General features: G+C 46.3%; 2 protein-coding genes across 10 annotated transcripts in view; one reads left to right on the forward strand and one right to left on the reverse strand.

Moving 5' to 3' along the window:
- TGIF2 (TGFB induced factor homeobox 2) overlaps positions 1-15,209 on the reverse strand; it is a 371,431-nt gene that overhangs the window by 284,096 nt on the left and 72,126 nt on the right. The gene's annotated exons all lie outside the window — the stretch shown is intronic.
- DLGAP4 (DLG associated protein 4) overlaps positions 1-15,209 on the forward strand; it is a 334,346-nt gene that overhangs the window by 269,328 nt on the left and 49,809 nt on the right. For 3 of the 9 annotated variants that reach the window (XM_083746173.1, XM_083746172.1, XM_083746165.1), the window contains exon 1: positions 9,697-13,641. The exons of 2 other annotated variants lie outside the window; for them this stretch is intronic. Coding sequence is in view for 2 of the 7 variants with exons in the window: in XM_083746169.1 (XP_083602295.1) it covers positions 14,011-14,041 (31 nt within the window). In the remaining 5 variants the exon portion in view is untranslated. Of the gene's footprint in view, positions 1-9,696; positions 14,042-15,209 lie in introns of those variants that run through there. 4 more of the 9 variants (XM_083746170.1, XM_083746167.1, XM_083746169.1 and 1 more) reach the window with 3 other exon arrangements.

Consider the following 15,209-nt stretch of genomic DNA (forward strand, 5'->3'; position numbering starts at 1 on the left):
CGATTATAAGAGGGACAAGTGACTATAAAAGAACCAGGGAGAAGGAAAGAAAGTTAAGAAGAAGAAGAAAAAAAAGAGTTTGGATTTGATATCCCGCTTTATCATTACCCGAAGGAGTCTCAAAGCGGCTAACATTCTCCTTTCCCTTCCTCCCCCACAACAAACACTCTGTGAGGTGAGTGGGGCTGAGAGACTTCAGAGAAGTGTGACTAGCCCAAGGTCACCCAGCAGCTGCATGTGGAGGAGCGGAGACGCAAACCCGGTTCACCAGATTACGAATCTACTGCTCTTAACCACTACATCACACTGGCCCTTAAGGTTAAGGATATAAGAAGCACCTGCTGGATCAAGCCAAAGGCCCATCTAGTCCAGCATCCTGCTCTTGCAGCGGCCAACCAGATACCTGTAGGAAGCCTTCAAGCAGGACCTGAACACAACAGCACTCTTCCCTCCTGCATTTTCCAGCAACTGGTATTCAGAAGCACATTGCCTCTGGCAGTGGGGGTAGAACATGGCCACTATGGCTAGTACAGTGATACCTTGGTCATCGAACAGCTTGGCTCCCGAACAAATCGGCTCCCAAACGCCGCAAACCCGGAAGTAAGTGTTCCGGTTTGCAAACGTTTTTTGGAAGCCGAACGTCTCACTCGGCTTCTGTGGCTTCCTATTGAGTGCAGGAAGCTCCTGCAACCAATCAGGAGCCACACCTTGGTTTTCAAACGGTTCCAGGAGTCTAATAGACTCCTGGAATGGATTAAGTTCAACAACCAAGGTACCTCTGTAGTCATGGATAAGGGGTTGGAGTGGGGGAGAACATAAGGTACAAGCAGTGAGGAGGGGAGAAGAAATTACAGGATATGGGTAAAAATACTTTGAGAGGCATGTGGAAGTGAAAGGTCATTCATCTCCTTGTTGAGGCCCTGAATCAGCAAATTCTGCCTAAAATGGGGAGGCTGAGTCTCAACATCTCCAGAGCAAATGTCGGTACTTAGCATGATGAAAGCTGAGCTATGGAATTCCTTGCCACAAGGAAGGAACTTTAGCAATTTCCAAAGATGGATTAGATATCAGTAGAAGCTGTTATCAGTATGGTAATTGCCAGCTGATTATGCCAGTCTCTGCCTCCATCTTGTCACTGGCTTAGCCCTTGAATCACCACTTTGTGACTGGCGGGCCTTAAGTAATTTTCAGCAATTTCAAATGGATCTTGTGCGTAGAGAATTTGAGAACCACTGATCACTAAAATAGAGCCATGGGGGTGGGGCTAATCAAGGTGGCTTTTGCATTCTGACAACAAATGCTAGAATTCTTCACTCCTGCTGTGACTTTTGTTCTTGCTGAATTTGTCACTGGTTCATTTGAGTTTCTCTGTCGGTCTGTCTCCCCTGGCTTAGCATATTTCTTTTGAGGACTGTGCATCCTGTTTGCTGTGAACTAAGATATGTGTGTGAGTGCGCACACACGCTGAAGGGGCAGAATCTGACAGCAATCATAATAAGCAGCCCAACATTCTAGTTCTTTCTGCAAATTCAAGCTTGGGTTATATATTACATGAAAGTTAGCACCATGATTGACAGCTGCAAAGATTACTGCCTGCCCTGGATAGGGCCTTAAACAAAGCCTTTGTACCTTGGCAAAATTGGGGGGGGGGGGCTGGGACTGGGACTGGGACTGGGAAGGGGAATACAGCCAGTCAAATCTACTCATCTACTTGGCAGGCATTCTGCTGTCAGCCTATTTGAATCTCCGGCTTTAATAAAGACATCCAGAGTTCTCTGCATTTCTGCATTTCGGAGTGGAGGGAATGAAGATAGTTTTGATTTTCTTTCCTCAGAACAAATAGGTGTATGTGGTGGGATTTGGGGGATCCTATCAAAATAGCCTAGGCAGAAGATGTCGATCCCACATAACTGGATGCAAGGCTTGAACTGAGATAGTTCTTATAAGTTGCCATTCTGTACATGAATTCCCACCCCCACCCCCACCGGAGGGGTTTCTTTTGGCTTGATTTATTTATTATAAATTATAATGTAACTGCATGGACAAAGAATAACCTGCCACTGACAGAGCACAGCTCAGTGGTTATCCATGAGATGCTAAAGTTCAACAGAGAGGCCCACTGCTAATCATATCAACCAGCTCTGACCCCACATCACCTTCCGTGTCTGTAATAATTATTTTTCCCCTGTAAGACTTTCTACTTCTTTTGCCCTAGATTCCATCTCCAGAAATAGATTTCTCTGGAAGTAGGCAGGGGATTGTGCAGTTGGCATGTGTGGTTTGTGGGTAGGTGAGCACTCATTTGCAAGGCGACCTTTTTGATTAATTCTGTCTCCAGTATTTGTGTGGGAGAAAGGGAGGCAGGGAGCGTTAGCACATAGTGTATATTGGTATAGATAAAGAAGAGCTGGTTCTATTGTAGCTATGTACCTGTGAGAGCAAGATGTATATTCCGCCCGTGTTCTCTACATGCATCAATTTATTTCTCTGGACCAAGGGGTTTATTGCATAATGTAGTCAGGCAAGTTTTCCCACATCTGGGTCGATAAACAGAGGCAAGCTGTGATTTGTTAGTGAGTGAAGGCTGCAAATCAGTAGTCCCTGCCTAGGAATGCTTCTCCTATAATGTAGCCTAGATATTTTTATGCTTTGGCAATGCCTTTTCTGTGTACCATTTAAAGTACACAGAACCCTTTAGGAAAGGAGTGGGGAACCTCAGGACCAAATGTGCCCCTCCAGGCTTCTTTACACAGCCCTCAGCCTTCTCTCCAGGCCACTAGGCTCAACAGCCCTGCTCTTCACCCTCCTTGAGTGCTTTTGCATGGCTGGAATGTGAACAATGGTAATGTCTCTTGCTTGTGCAGATGGTGGAAGAGGATGGTGCATTGGCTTGTGTGTGTACAAACTTCTGGCTTTTGCATGGATGGAAATTAGCTTAGTCTACAGTATTAATAAGGGTCACACCCTTTGCTCTGGCCACTCCCATTTTGCCTCTAGCCCTGCCCATCACTGGCATGCAGACACCAGAAGGTGACCCCATGTGCTGAAACAGGTTCCCTACTGTGCCTTATGAAAACAGTAATTTACAGACAACAATATCTATTGTGCTCATAGGACTAGTTCGAACCAATGGAAACCCCCAGCTTTGGCAAGGATTGTAAAGCATTTTGTGCAAATCTAAATACCTACATAAATGATGAAATGAGGGTGATGATGTCTTGTTGTTCTGGGATGAAGCCTGCCTGATTGTGGTTGATGTAGTGGCCAATAATTCTGCTAAGGTGGGAGGTAAGGACAACAGTGGGGGAAATTGTGTCCTGGTTCAAAAGAGCATGTTCTTATGGTTGGCTGTTTTTTGTTGTAATCACTTCCATCCACACATAAGGCAGAGGCTTCTCCTGTAAAATAGCATTAGATAGGACACATGGGCATAGCCAGGATTTTTGTTGGGGGGGGCAGGCTTTTGTTATGAGGGTAGAACCTCAGATTTGTATTGATTTGGATTGGTTTTTATTTATTTAGGAGGGCAGCTGCCCGTCCCCTGTCTCCCCTTGGCCACACCCATGATAGGACACCTAAGTTAGGCAAGACTTGCTTGTTATACAATAAATAAAGCAATAAAATTCCCAGATGCACCCAGAGGCTTTGTAGAGCACTTCATGCATATGTCAGTTCTGGCATTCAAAGTCTATGTGCCAGATCTCCAAAATTCTGAGACAGAGTTAAAAACCCAACACTCCAAAAATGTTTTGTGTTCTCACATTTTGTCAGGGGTGGGTTTTGTTTTTGGTGTTTTGGTTTTCTTAGAGTAATGTATGGATTCCACAAGCACAAGGGTTGTAATTAATATTGACTTGTGTTGACTTATTCTAATTCTGGCACATGTCAGCTGTGTCTTAGCAGTCGCTTTGGCATGCATCTTCTGTTTTGCTGTGAAATTATCTCATATGCGTTCCAATCTCTTGTCTCCAGCCTGCGCTGCCTTCTGACCATCTGGTTGCCTAATGTTACTCAATTGGTCTCTTACGTTACCCTTGTGGTGCCAAATGTCTTTGAAGTAACTAGAAATCTCCCAACCCGTATAGATCAGAACTAGGAGCTGGTGTTGTGGGGCCTGAGAATCACATGCATCTGGGTATTTGCTGTTACATTTAAAGCATTAAAGTTGTGATCCTGGGTTTAAGTCTCATAGAACCCGGTGTTACTCGCTTCTGAGCAGACCTGCATAGCATTGTAGTGTAAGGTTTTGTTTTGTTTTTAAAGAGCAACTCAGTACTCTCCACTTTACACAGCAAATTGAGTTTTCCTTCATCTGCCTGATGAAGGAAAGGTGGGAGCAGAAATATCCTAAGAAATACTGGCAAGACTGGCAGTCCTGTCTAAAGTTGACTGTATTAATTTTGTGTTTAAAATGATGCCTTAGGGTATAGTGGAACTTAAATGTAAATTGTATGTCCCAGATTTGTATTCAGTTTGTTCTGAGATTTTTAAAAAAAATTAACCATATATCTTGGATTAAAGTCAGGTGAGGCTTTTCTTACATCAGTTCATTCTTTTGTGAAGGTGGAAAATGAAATGATGACATGTATTGATGGAATTATATGATGATCTTGCTAAAGCTACTGGTCTTGCTATATCTACTAAAGCGTGAGTGTCAGGGGTTCAGAAGGAGAGACACAGGAGGGGGAGCAAATGGAGAGTGAGGAGGAAGAGGACGAAGGGGGAGCAGGAAGTGACAGCTGCCAGAGTCATTCCGCAAGCCTCTCTAGTGAATCGGAAGACTCGCAGAAGGGAGCACCGATGGCCAGAGCAAGGGAGATTCCAGGGGAGAAACCTCAAGAGGGAGGGGCCAGCGGGGAGTCCCTGAGCAGCAGTTGGAAATCGGGACCAGCTTCCCCACCAGAGCGCAGTGGGGAGGGGGAGTCCCAGGAGTCGGAACCAGTGTTCTTGCCACCAGCGGGAGGAGAGGAGGCAGGGCTGGCCACGCCCACATCCGGAAGCGGGGAAACGGTCAGAAGGAAGGTTACCGGCTGGGCGCGCGCGCCAAGTTCAAATGTACAGGCGAGCGGCACAGCGGGGAGTCCTGACAGGGAGCCAGGTCCTAAAGCCCGCCGGAAGGAAGGGCGGGACTCAGGGGGGTCAGCTTCAGAGGAATCAAGGAAGGAGATAACCCCAGAGGGCAGAAGGACCCAGCGTAGGAAGGAGCAGCGTAGGAGGTGGAGCAAAGCGAGAATCTTAAACTGGTGTGGCTTTAGCAGCGAGTCAGAGGGGACTTAGCCGGTCTAGCGTTAAGACGTGGGTCTGCGCGCCCAGAGCTTGGAAATGGAAACTAAACTTCAATAAAGACTTTTGTATATAATATCCACTGGGCGTTGGTCCTCTGTGAGCTGGGACCTAGCGGCAGTCCTGACAGTGAGAATCACCTAACCAGCCCCCTTAGTGGAAACCCTGCACAAGGACTTCCACTTGCACAAAGGGGCTTCTTCCTCTCTCCTTTCCCTATGCACCCCTGGAATTGGTTTAGGGAGGGGGTCTGGAGGACCCCCAGAACAGCATGTAGAGGAGTCATTCTACCTGGCAGGCTGCAGTGCTTACACAGATGGAATGTTTGGAAGAGCGCAACATTGAGTTCTGCCCAAAGCTTTTAACATAAGAAGAGCCTGTGGGATCAGGCCAAAAAGGCTCATCTGGCCCAGCATCCTGTTCTTACAGTGGCCAACCTATAGGAAGCCAATAAAAAAACCAGGACATGAGTGCAACAGCACTCTCTCCAAAAGCAATTCCCAGCAACTGTTACTCAGAGGCATACTGCCTATGACAGCGGAGGTAGAATGCAGCAATCTTAGCTAGTAGTGGCTAGGAATTTGTCCAATCCTCTTTGAAAGCTATCCAGTTTGGTGGTCGTCTTGTGGGAACCAATTCCATAGTTTAACTATGTGCTGTGTGAACACATAGTTCAGAAGAAGGGCTATTTTTCGAGAAAAAGAGGTGCCAAAACTCACCATGAATGCCTCCATCGTTCTCTGATAATGGCAATGGCACCCAACTGAAAAATGCCAGAACTAAGTTCTAATGAGGAGGAAAAACCCTGGCTACTGCTACAGAAGAGGAGGCTTCTATCAAAGACACCTTGCTCAAGGATGCCCCCCAACATGGCCAGCTGGCCCATGAGTTGGGGTGAGGTAGTCACCTCCGGCAGCAGAGGCCCAGGAAGTGGTGCGCCCACAGGCAACCCATCTGCCCTACCACTGGTGGGGTAGCAGCAGCAGCACTGGCTTCCAGCAAAAGATCTTCCAGAACCCACCACCACTGCTTCACAGGCACTGCCATGTAAGGTAAGGGAGGTGGAGGCAGTAGCACCTCAGGCGGCAAAACAGGATGCGCTACTCCTGCCTCTCCAAGCCCTGGAGTCAGCGCTAGACATAGTGGTTGCTGTGCTGATCCCAAAGAATATGAGATGCAAAGTGAGTTTAACTGTACTCTTGAGTTCCACATAACTCTTCATTGGACAGAAGCACTGGTGATGAAACTCGGACTGGAAAGTTCTGTGATCCATGAAAGCACTCACACTCCTATTCAATTTGAGTTTCCCTGTTAAATATAACTTTCTCTAACTTGGATCGATGTATTACAGCCTACTCTTATTATGAGTCATGATCACAGAGTGTCTTACCCCGTACAACTGTCTATATTGATCACAGAATGGTGTCACCCACAGAAACACAACAGAGATGTTCTTACCTTCACCCCAACTCATCTTCAGATCCTTTCCCACATTGTGATGTAAAAAGTGAGCAGTGATTCACCACAGATGCTTGGACGCCAAAATCTAGAACATGCGTACTTTGGGGCATGCATGAAAAGTGTCTTTTATATACTTCCAAGGCAAGAAATAAAACGTTGAACAACCATTATCTTCCATACTGACATGAAGGGGAGGAAATGTACATTTTCAGAAATAATATTGGCATAACAGCAATGGGAGAGGCAGTATATGTTTATCTACTACGGAGTCAGGAAAAAAGGTTATGCTTAAAAGTACCCATAAGCCAAGAGGATGGAATTTGAGGTAAAAATATTTTAACCAACAGGACTTCCCCTGTTGGTTAAAATATTGATTATTGATTTTTGTTGATTACATTATTGTTAGGGTACAAGAGCAGGCAGAAGCCTTGCATAGCAAATGGAGCTGATACATAAAAGCACATGCTGCAAAGAGCAGTCTAGATCTACACTCTGAACCTGTTTTGATGGAGAAATCATAACCCCAGCAAACCCCATGAAAGTCTGTCCTCACCAAGACCAATATTCTACTAGCATCATTTCTGATGTATCCCGGTTGGACAATACGTGTTCTAAAAGTTGCATCCTGCAACCTTTTTGCATTTCCACTGTCTTTCTGCTTGCTCTAGCTATCGAAGCTGGTGAGCTCTATCCTGTTTGAAAGGGGTTATGTCTCAAGAATGGCAAAGCTATTTGGCAGTTGATCTTGGATACCTCAAACTGGTGGCATTTGCACGGTTAGCCAAAGAACATGGAATCATGAAATTGTAGAGTTGGAAGTGACCTGAGTGTCAAATAGTCCAACCCCTGCAATGCAGGAATCCTGCACAGAACCATCCCTGGATGGGCTCGAACCACCAATCTTCTGGTTAACAACCAGACACACTGACCTATTGCACTACATGTGGGGAAAGGAAGCAGGAGACTGTGTGGATAGGACTCGATTGACTGTAACTGACTAAGCCATACTCTGAGTAGACCCAGTGTAATCGGTGGACTTAAGTTAGTCAAGCCCATTGATCTCAATGGATGCACCCTGAATATGACTTAAGTCAGATGCGTCCTCATGTGAATTGGCCAGCACAATGGCATGCAAGTTGTAGGGAACAGGCTGCCCACTCTGTGCTCAGAATAGTTACAATAACCCACACAGTCTGTAAAGAAGAACATGATTATTCTGAGCATTTAGGAATTTGGGAAGCTGCCTTTTGCAGAGTTAAGACCATTGGTCCTTGAGCACAATATTGTTCTCATTGACTGACCCTAGGTCCCCACAGTTTGAGAGAGGGACATTCCTGGCCATAGCTGGAGACGCTGCGCATGAAACCTGGAATCTTCCACATGCAAGGCAGATAAACTGCTACTGAGCTACAGCCCTTCCACAAAGAATTAGTTTACACAAAAGATATCAACAAGAATCACTGATACTATCCTTCTCTAAATGCCTTCCCCTTTAAATATCTGTACAATAGGTATCTGTACAGCTCCTGAGATTATTAATCATTTTTACATAGGCAGAAAAGAATGGAATTCATGTTTTTTCACTTTCTTCAGAGGCTCAAAAGACAGTATAATCATTCTAGATGGCTCAGCCCATGCTCCAAACTGATATATTCTCGTCCATAACAATAATAGGATTATTGGATCCCAACCAAGGATTTATATCTTGCTATTTAATTTTTCAACATGAGGTCAGATTGATTAATGTGTATCAGATGCATGGATGGTATCTTGAGATAGTCCAAGGAACAAATTCTGAGTGCTTGTCTTGAAAGAGACTTAATAGTCTCTCCACTGTGTGCTGATCTCCTTCCCTTTAAAAGTCAGTCCTCACACATCTCTGCAGAGCAGTAGTGCATCAGTGAATCATAAATAAATTACAGAACTAACTAGCTATTTTTGAAGAGCATGCAGTTTAGGTAATGCATATGCTTCCTCCCTAATCCAGCTCAAGGAACGAGATTGATTGTCAAGCCCACTTGACAGCATCTGGAAAAACCATCTTCATTGGTCATGTTTCTGTCTGAGATGTTCAGTTCTGCTCCATCAGCTGTTTGAAGAAGGCTATTGGTATATGCTTGATTACGGGGTCATTTCACCCATTGGATACCTCCCTCCTATTAAGTTTCATCAGAAGATTAGATGTGACTTCCAAGGTCAGCAAGAGGACTGTGCCAACCCATGGATTAAATAAATGTAGTAGAAACCACAAGAATGGCAAGAGTATTTATGAGAGGTGCACATTTGCTCTGTGTGCACTCTGAATTACAAGGCAAATGGGCTGATTGGATGACATTTCCACCTGCCTGAGTCAAAGTGTGCCTTTCAGCAAGATGCCTCAAGTCAGTTCAGGGACTCCGTAAAGTCTCAAGTTGTTCTGTGGTCTCAGGCGTCCAAAAAATCCTGAATTTTGTCACTTAGAATAAAGCTGCATATATATTTTTAAGAGCAAAACCAAGCTGATGAATGAAATGCTGAGCTTGAGTGGAGAGATCTTTTCTTTTGATGGACAGCTCTAGGTTTTCATTGCAGTGAATTGTTTCCCCGTGGCATGCCAATTACTGTGATTTGGGAAATAGATGTTCTGCCTGGGAAAAGCAGGGTGTGCAGAAGAGCAGTGGACTATTGGCATCCTTCTCAATCACTTCCCCCCCTAACAATTAAAATCAGTAGTTCAATCACCTTGTTTTTACACTGCTCATATTTTCTCCCCCATTTGTGTTAATCTGGTTCTTAGTCTGCAGACTTTTAGGAGAGATCAGCATAGGGTCACTCAACTTTCCCTCTCCCTCAGTTCAGTTGTAGAGCTTTTTGTGTAACTACTGTAGTTTCTTTTTATTCTAATCACTTTGTTTTCCAACAAACACCTACTTCATTTTTCATGCCATTTGTTTTCCCTTATTTTCCCTTAGGTTAGTTTGTGCAAACTTCTCACAAGTCCCCACATCTCTTTGTGTGCATGTGTTTTTCTTTCCACCCTCACCCCCAGTTTTAACTTACTTTTTCAAAGTTTTATACTCCTCTCTTCATTTTAGGGTACCTGTAATTTCGCTGTGTTGAATTATTGCTGTCCGGTATTAATATTTTTTAATTAAAGTTTTCTCCCGCTTTAAGTTTGGTGCTCTTTCCTCACTCAAGTAAGCCTGCTTGTCCCTTAAAGTAAGCTCCCATTTGCATTGCTCATTGCCAGCCTTTTATTGCCCATAAAACGCATCCACCCCAAAATAGAAAAGTCTTGTCCTTGCAGGAGAACCACTCCACCTATAACATGCTGAAAGATGACAGGCTTCATCTCTTGAAATAAAAATTTAAAAGACACTGAAATACACCCACAACAGTGGACTAATTTATGTAAAATATATTGCAGCCACAGTGAAAAATGTATGCTTATCTCTGATTTAAACAAGAAGACACAGCTGAAACAGATAATCTAAAAGCATAACATTATTGGGATATGTTGCATTTTATTTCTGCAGCACAATATAAAGTACGCTGTATGCTGCAAGCAGCTCTAAATTTATCTTAATGGGCCTTTTAGTTATACATATAAAACCACCTATCATTTTACTTGCATACAGAGTACTTTACTTGAAACCTACAGTGCAAACCAATTGCTGACAGTTCAATGACCACTTGCCACATTCCTCTTATATAACTCTTTCCATTTTGACAACATGCACATTGTTTTAAATTTATTATTGTAATGTTTCCTCCATGGAGATCTTCTTGATACCCAAGAGCGTTTGGAAAACAACCCCTCCCCTTTTCCAAAGTCAAGGAGTCTGTGCTTTCAAAGCATGGAATCCTATGTTCACCTACTTGGACACAAGACCCACTGAAAACTGTAGGACTTGCTTCTGAGTAAACATGCATAAGATCAAGCTGTACCAGAGAGCTGAATAAATATCCAGTCTAGAAATTTGTGTTTGATTCTGCTTTCAGTGTGTCTGTTCTGGATGCTAAGGCACTAAGTTTCCATTGAAAAATAAGTCAGCTTTTGTGAATGTTCTATAGTTCACTGTGCAAGCATGGAATTTTGGATCAGACTATAAACTGCTTATATGTAGGACCTTATAAAAGGCCATTATTCTTTCCAAGTTTTTGTTGTTATGGTTACAAAGACAGGGGAAATGCGGGCAGAATTCTCATGATAGCCAAGTGCCTTTCTAAGCCTTGAAAGAGGAACCTCCACATACAGAGGCAGTATAGGTATATCTGAATGTCAGATGCAGAAACAAACAACAGAGGCTGTGCTCAATTTGAAAGCATCCAGAGCCATTGGGTTGACTTCAGCTGGAAACAAAACACTGTACTTGGTGGTCCTTGGACAGAGCAAGGCAATTCGTATTTTCTTCCTCTTATTGCCTTGCTTATTTGGAGGGTCACCTAGAAAAGCATTTTAGTTTCCAGCTGAAACTAACTCAGTGCCTCTGGATGCTCATTAAGTGAACCGCTGTAGGTTTTCAGGGTCTGGTTTACTCCCCACTCCCCTCAATCCTTCCTTTCCTTAGCAGAGAGATGGCTAACCTGTGGCCCTCCCAGCTGTTGTCCATCATTCGTGGCCACAGGCTATGCTGATGGGAGCTGAAAATTCAGTGGGTAAGCCTCCCAGCCCTACTATGGTGTGTATTATCCAGCATGTTTACTCACGAACTGTCTGAAGAGATGCCTGGCATTGTTAAGGCAGCAGGGACTAAAGGTTTCTTGTTCATTCATTCTATTTTTAACTCTCCCTTTCTCCACGGAGGTCAAGGTTCCCTGTGTGGCTTCCCTTAACTCACTGTAATAGCCCTGTGTAGTAGATGTTGACTTGCCCAAGGTCATACTGAATGCTCTGACTTTTTAGAGGCCAGATTTGTATACCTCCCCCCCCACAAAATTTCATTTCTTAAAATGTATACACAGCTTGACTTGGTTTGTGTGTTTTTTTTGTGGGGGTTCTTTGTTTTTGATTTTTTTTAAAAAAAAGAGCCCTCAAAGCAGTTTGCAAAAAGAAGCCAGCAGTAATCTTGTGCCTTGTTGGTAAAACAGGGGTTGCCAAGGGGGAGGCCAGATGTTGCTGGACTACAACTGCCACCCTCCCTAACCATTGGCCTTGCTGGCTGAGGCTGATGGAAGTGGGAGTCTCATCAAGCGAGGAGCACTCTATTGCACTCCCATTCCTGCTTGATGGTTTCCTATAGGCAACTTGCTCACCAATGTGAGAATAGGATGCTGGCCCACATGGGCCTTTGGCCTGATCCAAGCAGGGCTTTGGGGTCCAATGATCTGGAGGGTCACAGGCTCTCTACCCCTGCCATAAACTCCAGAGATAAACTGCTAGTATAAAAGTATTGTAATAATGAAAGCCTCAGGCTATCCCATGGAAGGGGCAGCCACAGGGCACAAAACTGTGCCTGAAATTTAATCCACGCAGAGATGAGGCCAATTAGACTCACCGGCATTGGGGACAATGAAGCTGGCACCATCCTTTGCCCTTGGTTTTGATGGTAAACTGGGGTACCAACTTGAATAAAATATGGGGAGGGGCAGATAAGCCCCACCCTGTATGATCAATCACAAAATGTGGTGTGCACACACCATTTGAATGGCAATAGCCAGTGGCGCTGTGGGTTAAACCACAGAGCCTAGGACTTGCTGATCAGAAGGTCGGCGGTTCGAATCCCCGAGACAGCGGGAAGGTAAACGGTGTTTCCGTGCGCTGCTCTGATTTGCCAGAAGCGGCTTAGTCATGCTGGTCACATGACCCGGAAGCTGTACGCCGGCTCCCTTGGCCAATAAAGTGAGATGAGCGCCGCAACCCCAGAGTCAGCCACGACTGGACCTAATGGTCAGGGGTCCCTTTACCTTTACCTATAAACTCGGGGTGGGGGGCTGGCCCCTCAAATACTTTATTGGAGGGTCAATGGGATCTCAGCTCCCACGAGTTGGCTCCTAGGATGGAAACAAATGGCGTGGGAGCTGCAGGTGGGGAGGAGGGCGCCTGCTCTCGGCGGCTGTCCTGGAAGCAACCAAAGATGGAAAGCATCCCTCGGCGAGATCCGGAGCTATTTCAGGGCTGCTTCGGAGTCGCGCGTGGTTCTTCCCTCCGCCCCGATTCTTCCCGCCATCCGCATCTTCGCCGCGCAGCCAGGAAGCGCCCCCTCCCTTCCTCTCCCCGGGGGCGCGCGCGCAGACACACCTGTAGTCCATCTGCTCGTCCTTCCCGCCCATCCCCGCCCCCGCGGGAAGGAAGCCTCGCGAAGCTGGCGCGCGTGTAGCGGGGCGCCGGTGGGTGCCCACCCGGGCGCCACACCTACCGCGGCGGCGGGGGAAGGAGCCTCTCGCGCGGCCCCCACCTCCTTCACGAGCTCTCCAAATCTCCCCCACCCCACCCCAACACACACATACTCCTCCCCGCAAAAAAAAGGAGGGGACAGGCAGCGCGCGAATGGGCGCCTTGTGAGCATGTGCGGAATACTAGCTGGAACTGGTTTCGCGGAGGGCGCTTGTGAGCTGCAAGGAGCGGCTGGCTCGTCCTGCGCGCTTCGCCACAGCCGACGAGGCTCCGGGCGGCGCAGCAGCGCCCTCCCCTCTCCTGCCATTGGCAGCCCCGGCCAGGCTTCCTTCCCCCGCCGTCGGGAGCGGCTGGGTGTTCTCCTCTTCCTCCTCCTCCATCCCGGCCTCCTCGGTCTTCTCAGCCCTTGCGCCGCGCCGCCCGCAGCCCTTGGCCGCCTTCGGGGCCTGCCTCCTCCGGTCTCCGGGCGCGGCCCGGCGAAGGTGGGCGTGGCGAACCCGGGGCTTTCGCAGCCCCCCGACGCTCCTCCCCTTGGAAGTACATAACGGGAGCGGATGGGGCTGGCTGAGTGAGGGAGGAGGGTGAGTGTGCGCGGCCAAAGCTCGCTTGCGCGGCTCGGTTACTTTGTGTCTTTTTCCAGCGCCGGTTCCAGCGTCGCCCAGCAGCCGCTGCCCGGATCTCCGCAGGGCAGGCCCGGCCCGGCTCTGGTCTCTCGCCCGTCGTCCACTCCTCCTTCTTCGCCCGGGAGCTGCTCGCTGCTGTTGTTGTTGTCGTGTGTTTTTTCTCAATGAACAGGGCGAAACCCGGCTCTGCCCTTCTGCCGTAGTGCGATTCCTTCTCTTCGCTTTCAAGGCGAAAGGAAGAACAGTCTTCTCTCCTTTTTTCTCTTTTCTTCTCTCTCTCTTTCCCTTCTTTCTCCCTTTTTAGCCCCCCCCCCCCCATCTTGTGTCATGGCTTTGTGTCTGGAGCTATTTAAACAATGTGAGTGTACTGAATTGTGTGTGGGCTTTTTTCCATTATGGCATGCAAATCTCGGGAAGGCTTTGCAAGCGGCCGCTCAAGGTTGTGCTTCATATATATATATATATACTGTATTGTTTTCAGTTTGTCGGGCTGTCATTTTGAATGCATCCGTTCTGTGCATATATCGCATAATGCTCTAGCTGGTAGACCTTTAAATGCAAAAAAGGGGGGGGGGGAATCATTCCCATTTCCTGTTGTGAGCGAATTGCTTTCGGATACAGAAGTGCTCCGAGTAAGTGGGCGGGTGCTGAGGGTAGCCTGCTTGGATGTGGGAAAGGCTTGGTTTTTTCAATGGCTTACCCGCTTCCCTTTTTTCCTGCCTATCCGGTTGCATTTTCAGCTAAATCCTGAGCTTGAGTGGCTTGTATTAATGGGGGGGGGGAGGCGAGGTTGATGGCACATATGCCCGGTTCTCCCCACTGCATGGCTCTGTGCTTGATCAGAAATTGTTGTCACTTTTGCTGAGATATATTTAGTCTACTCGTGGCATTCCAGATCATGACAGGATATGAAATCACTTTCCTATATTTATGCCATCCCAGACTAAACGTGAGCCATATGTGCATTTGTGTCTGCTTGAGTAATGAAAAGACACAGATTGGGGGTTAATCATCTAGTTTTTCCTTAATAGCACTGCTGTTAGTTGAGCATTTGTGTTATCTTATTAATATTTTAAAAAATGGTACTAAAAGTTCTAATATTTTCCATGTGTGTGACATAAAAATTGTCTGGGCACAAACTGTGCAAACCTGTACAGTTGTGATTGAGATGTATCCTGTCACAGATTGCTGCTGAAGGCTGCTAGGAAACAGGGTGTTCTTAATGGGTTGGGGGAAAACTGCTGATTTAAGGCTTCTTCACATCACATATTGCCTAAAGCCACAAAGTAGAAGGAAAGGTGACATGAAAGGACACCCTCTTTCCCTTGTAGAACTGAAAGAACTTACAAGAAATGAACTCATTGGGGATTTCTTAAGGAGCCCTAAGCAAATATAATGATATATTACAGATATAAAAACCAGTGCCTGATAAAACAAGAAATTTTCCATTGAGATGTGATGCCCAGTTATCTGAAAGTGTGTGATTTTGCCCCTAAGCATGTGGCTAAGGCACTGCAAAATTAGAG

Source organism: Podarcis gaigeae (genome assembly GCF_964106915.1).
Source record: "Podarcis gaigeae genome assembly, chromosome: 6".
NCBI lineage: Eukaryota > Metazoa > Chordata > Lepidosauria > Squamata > Lacertidae > Podarcis > Podarcis gaigeae.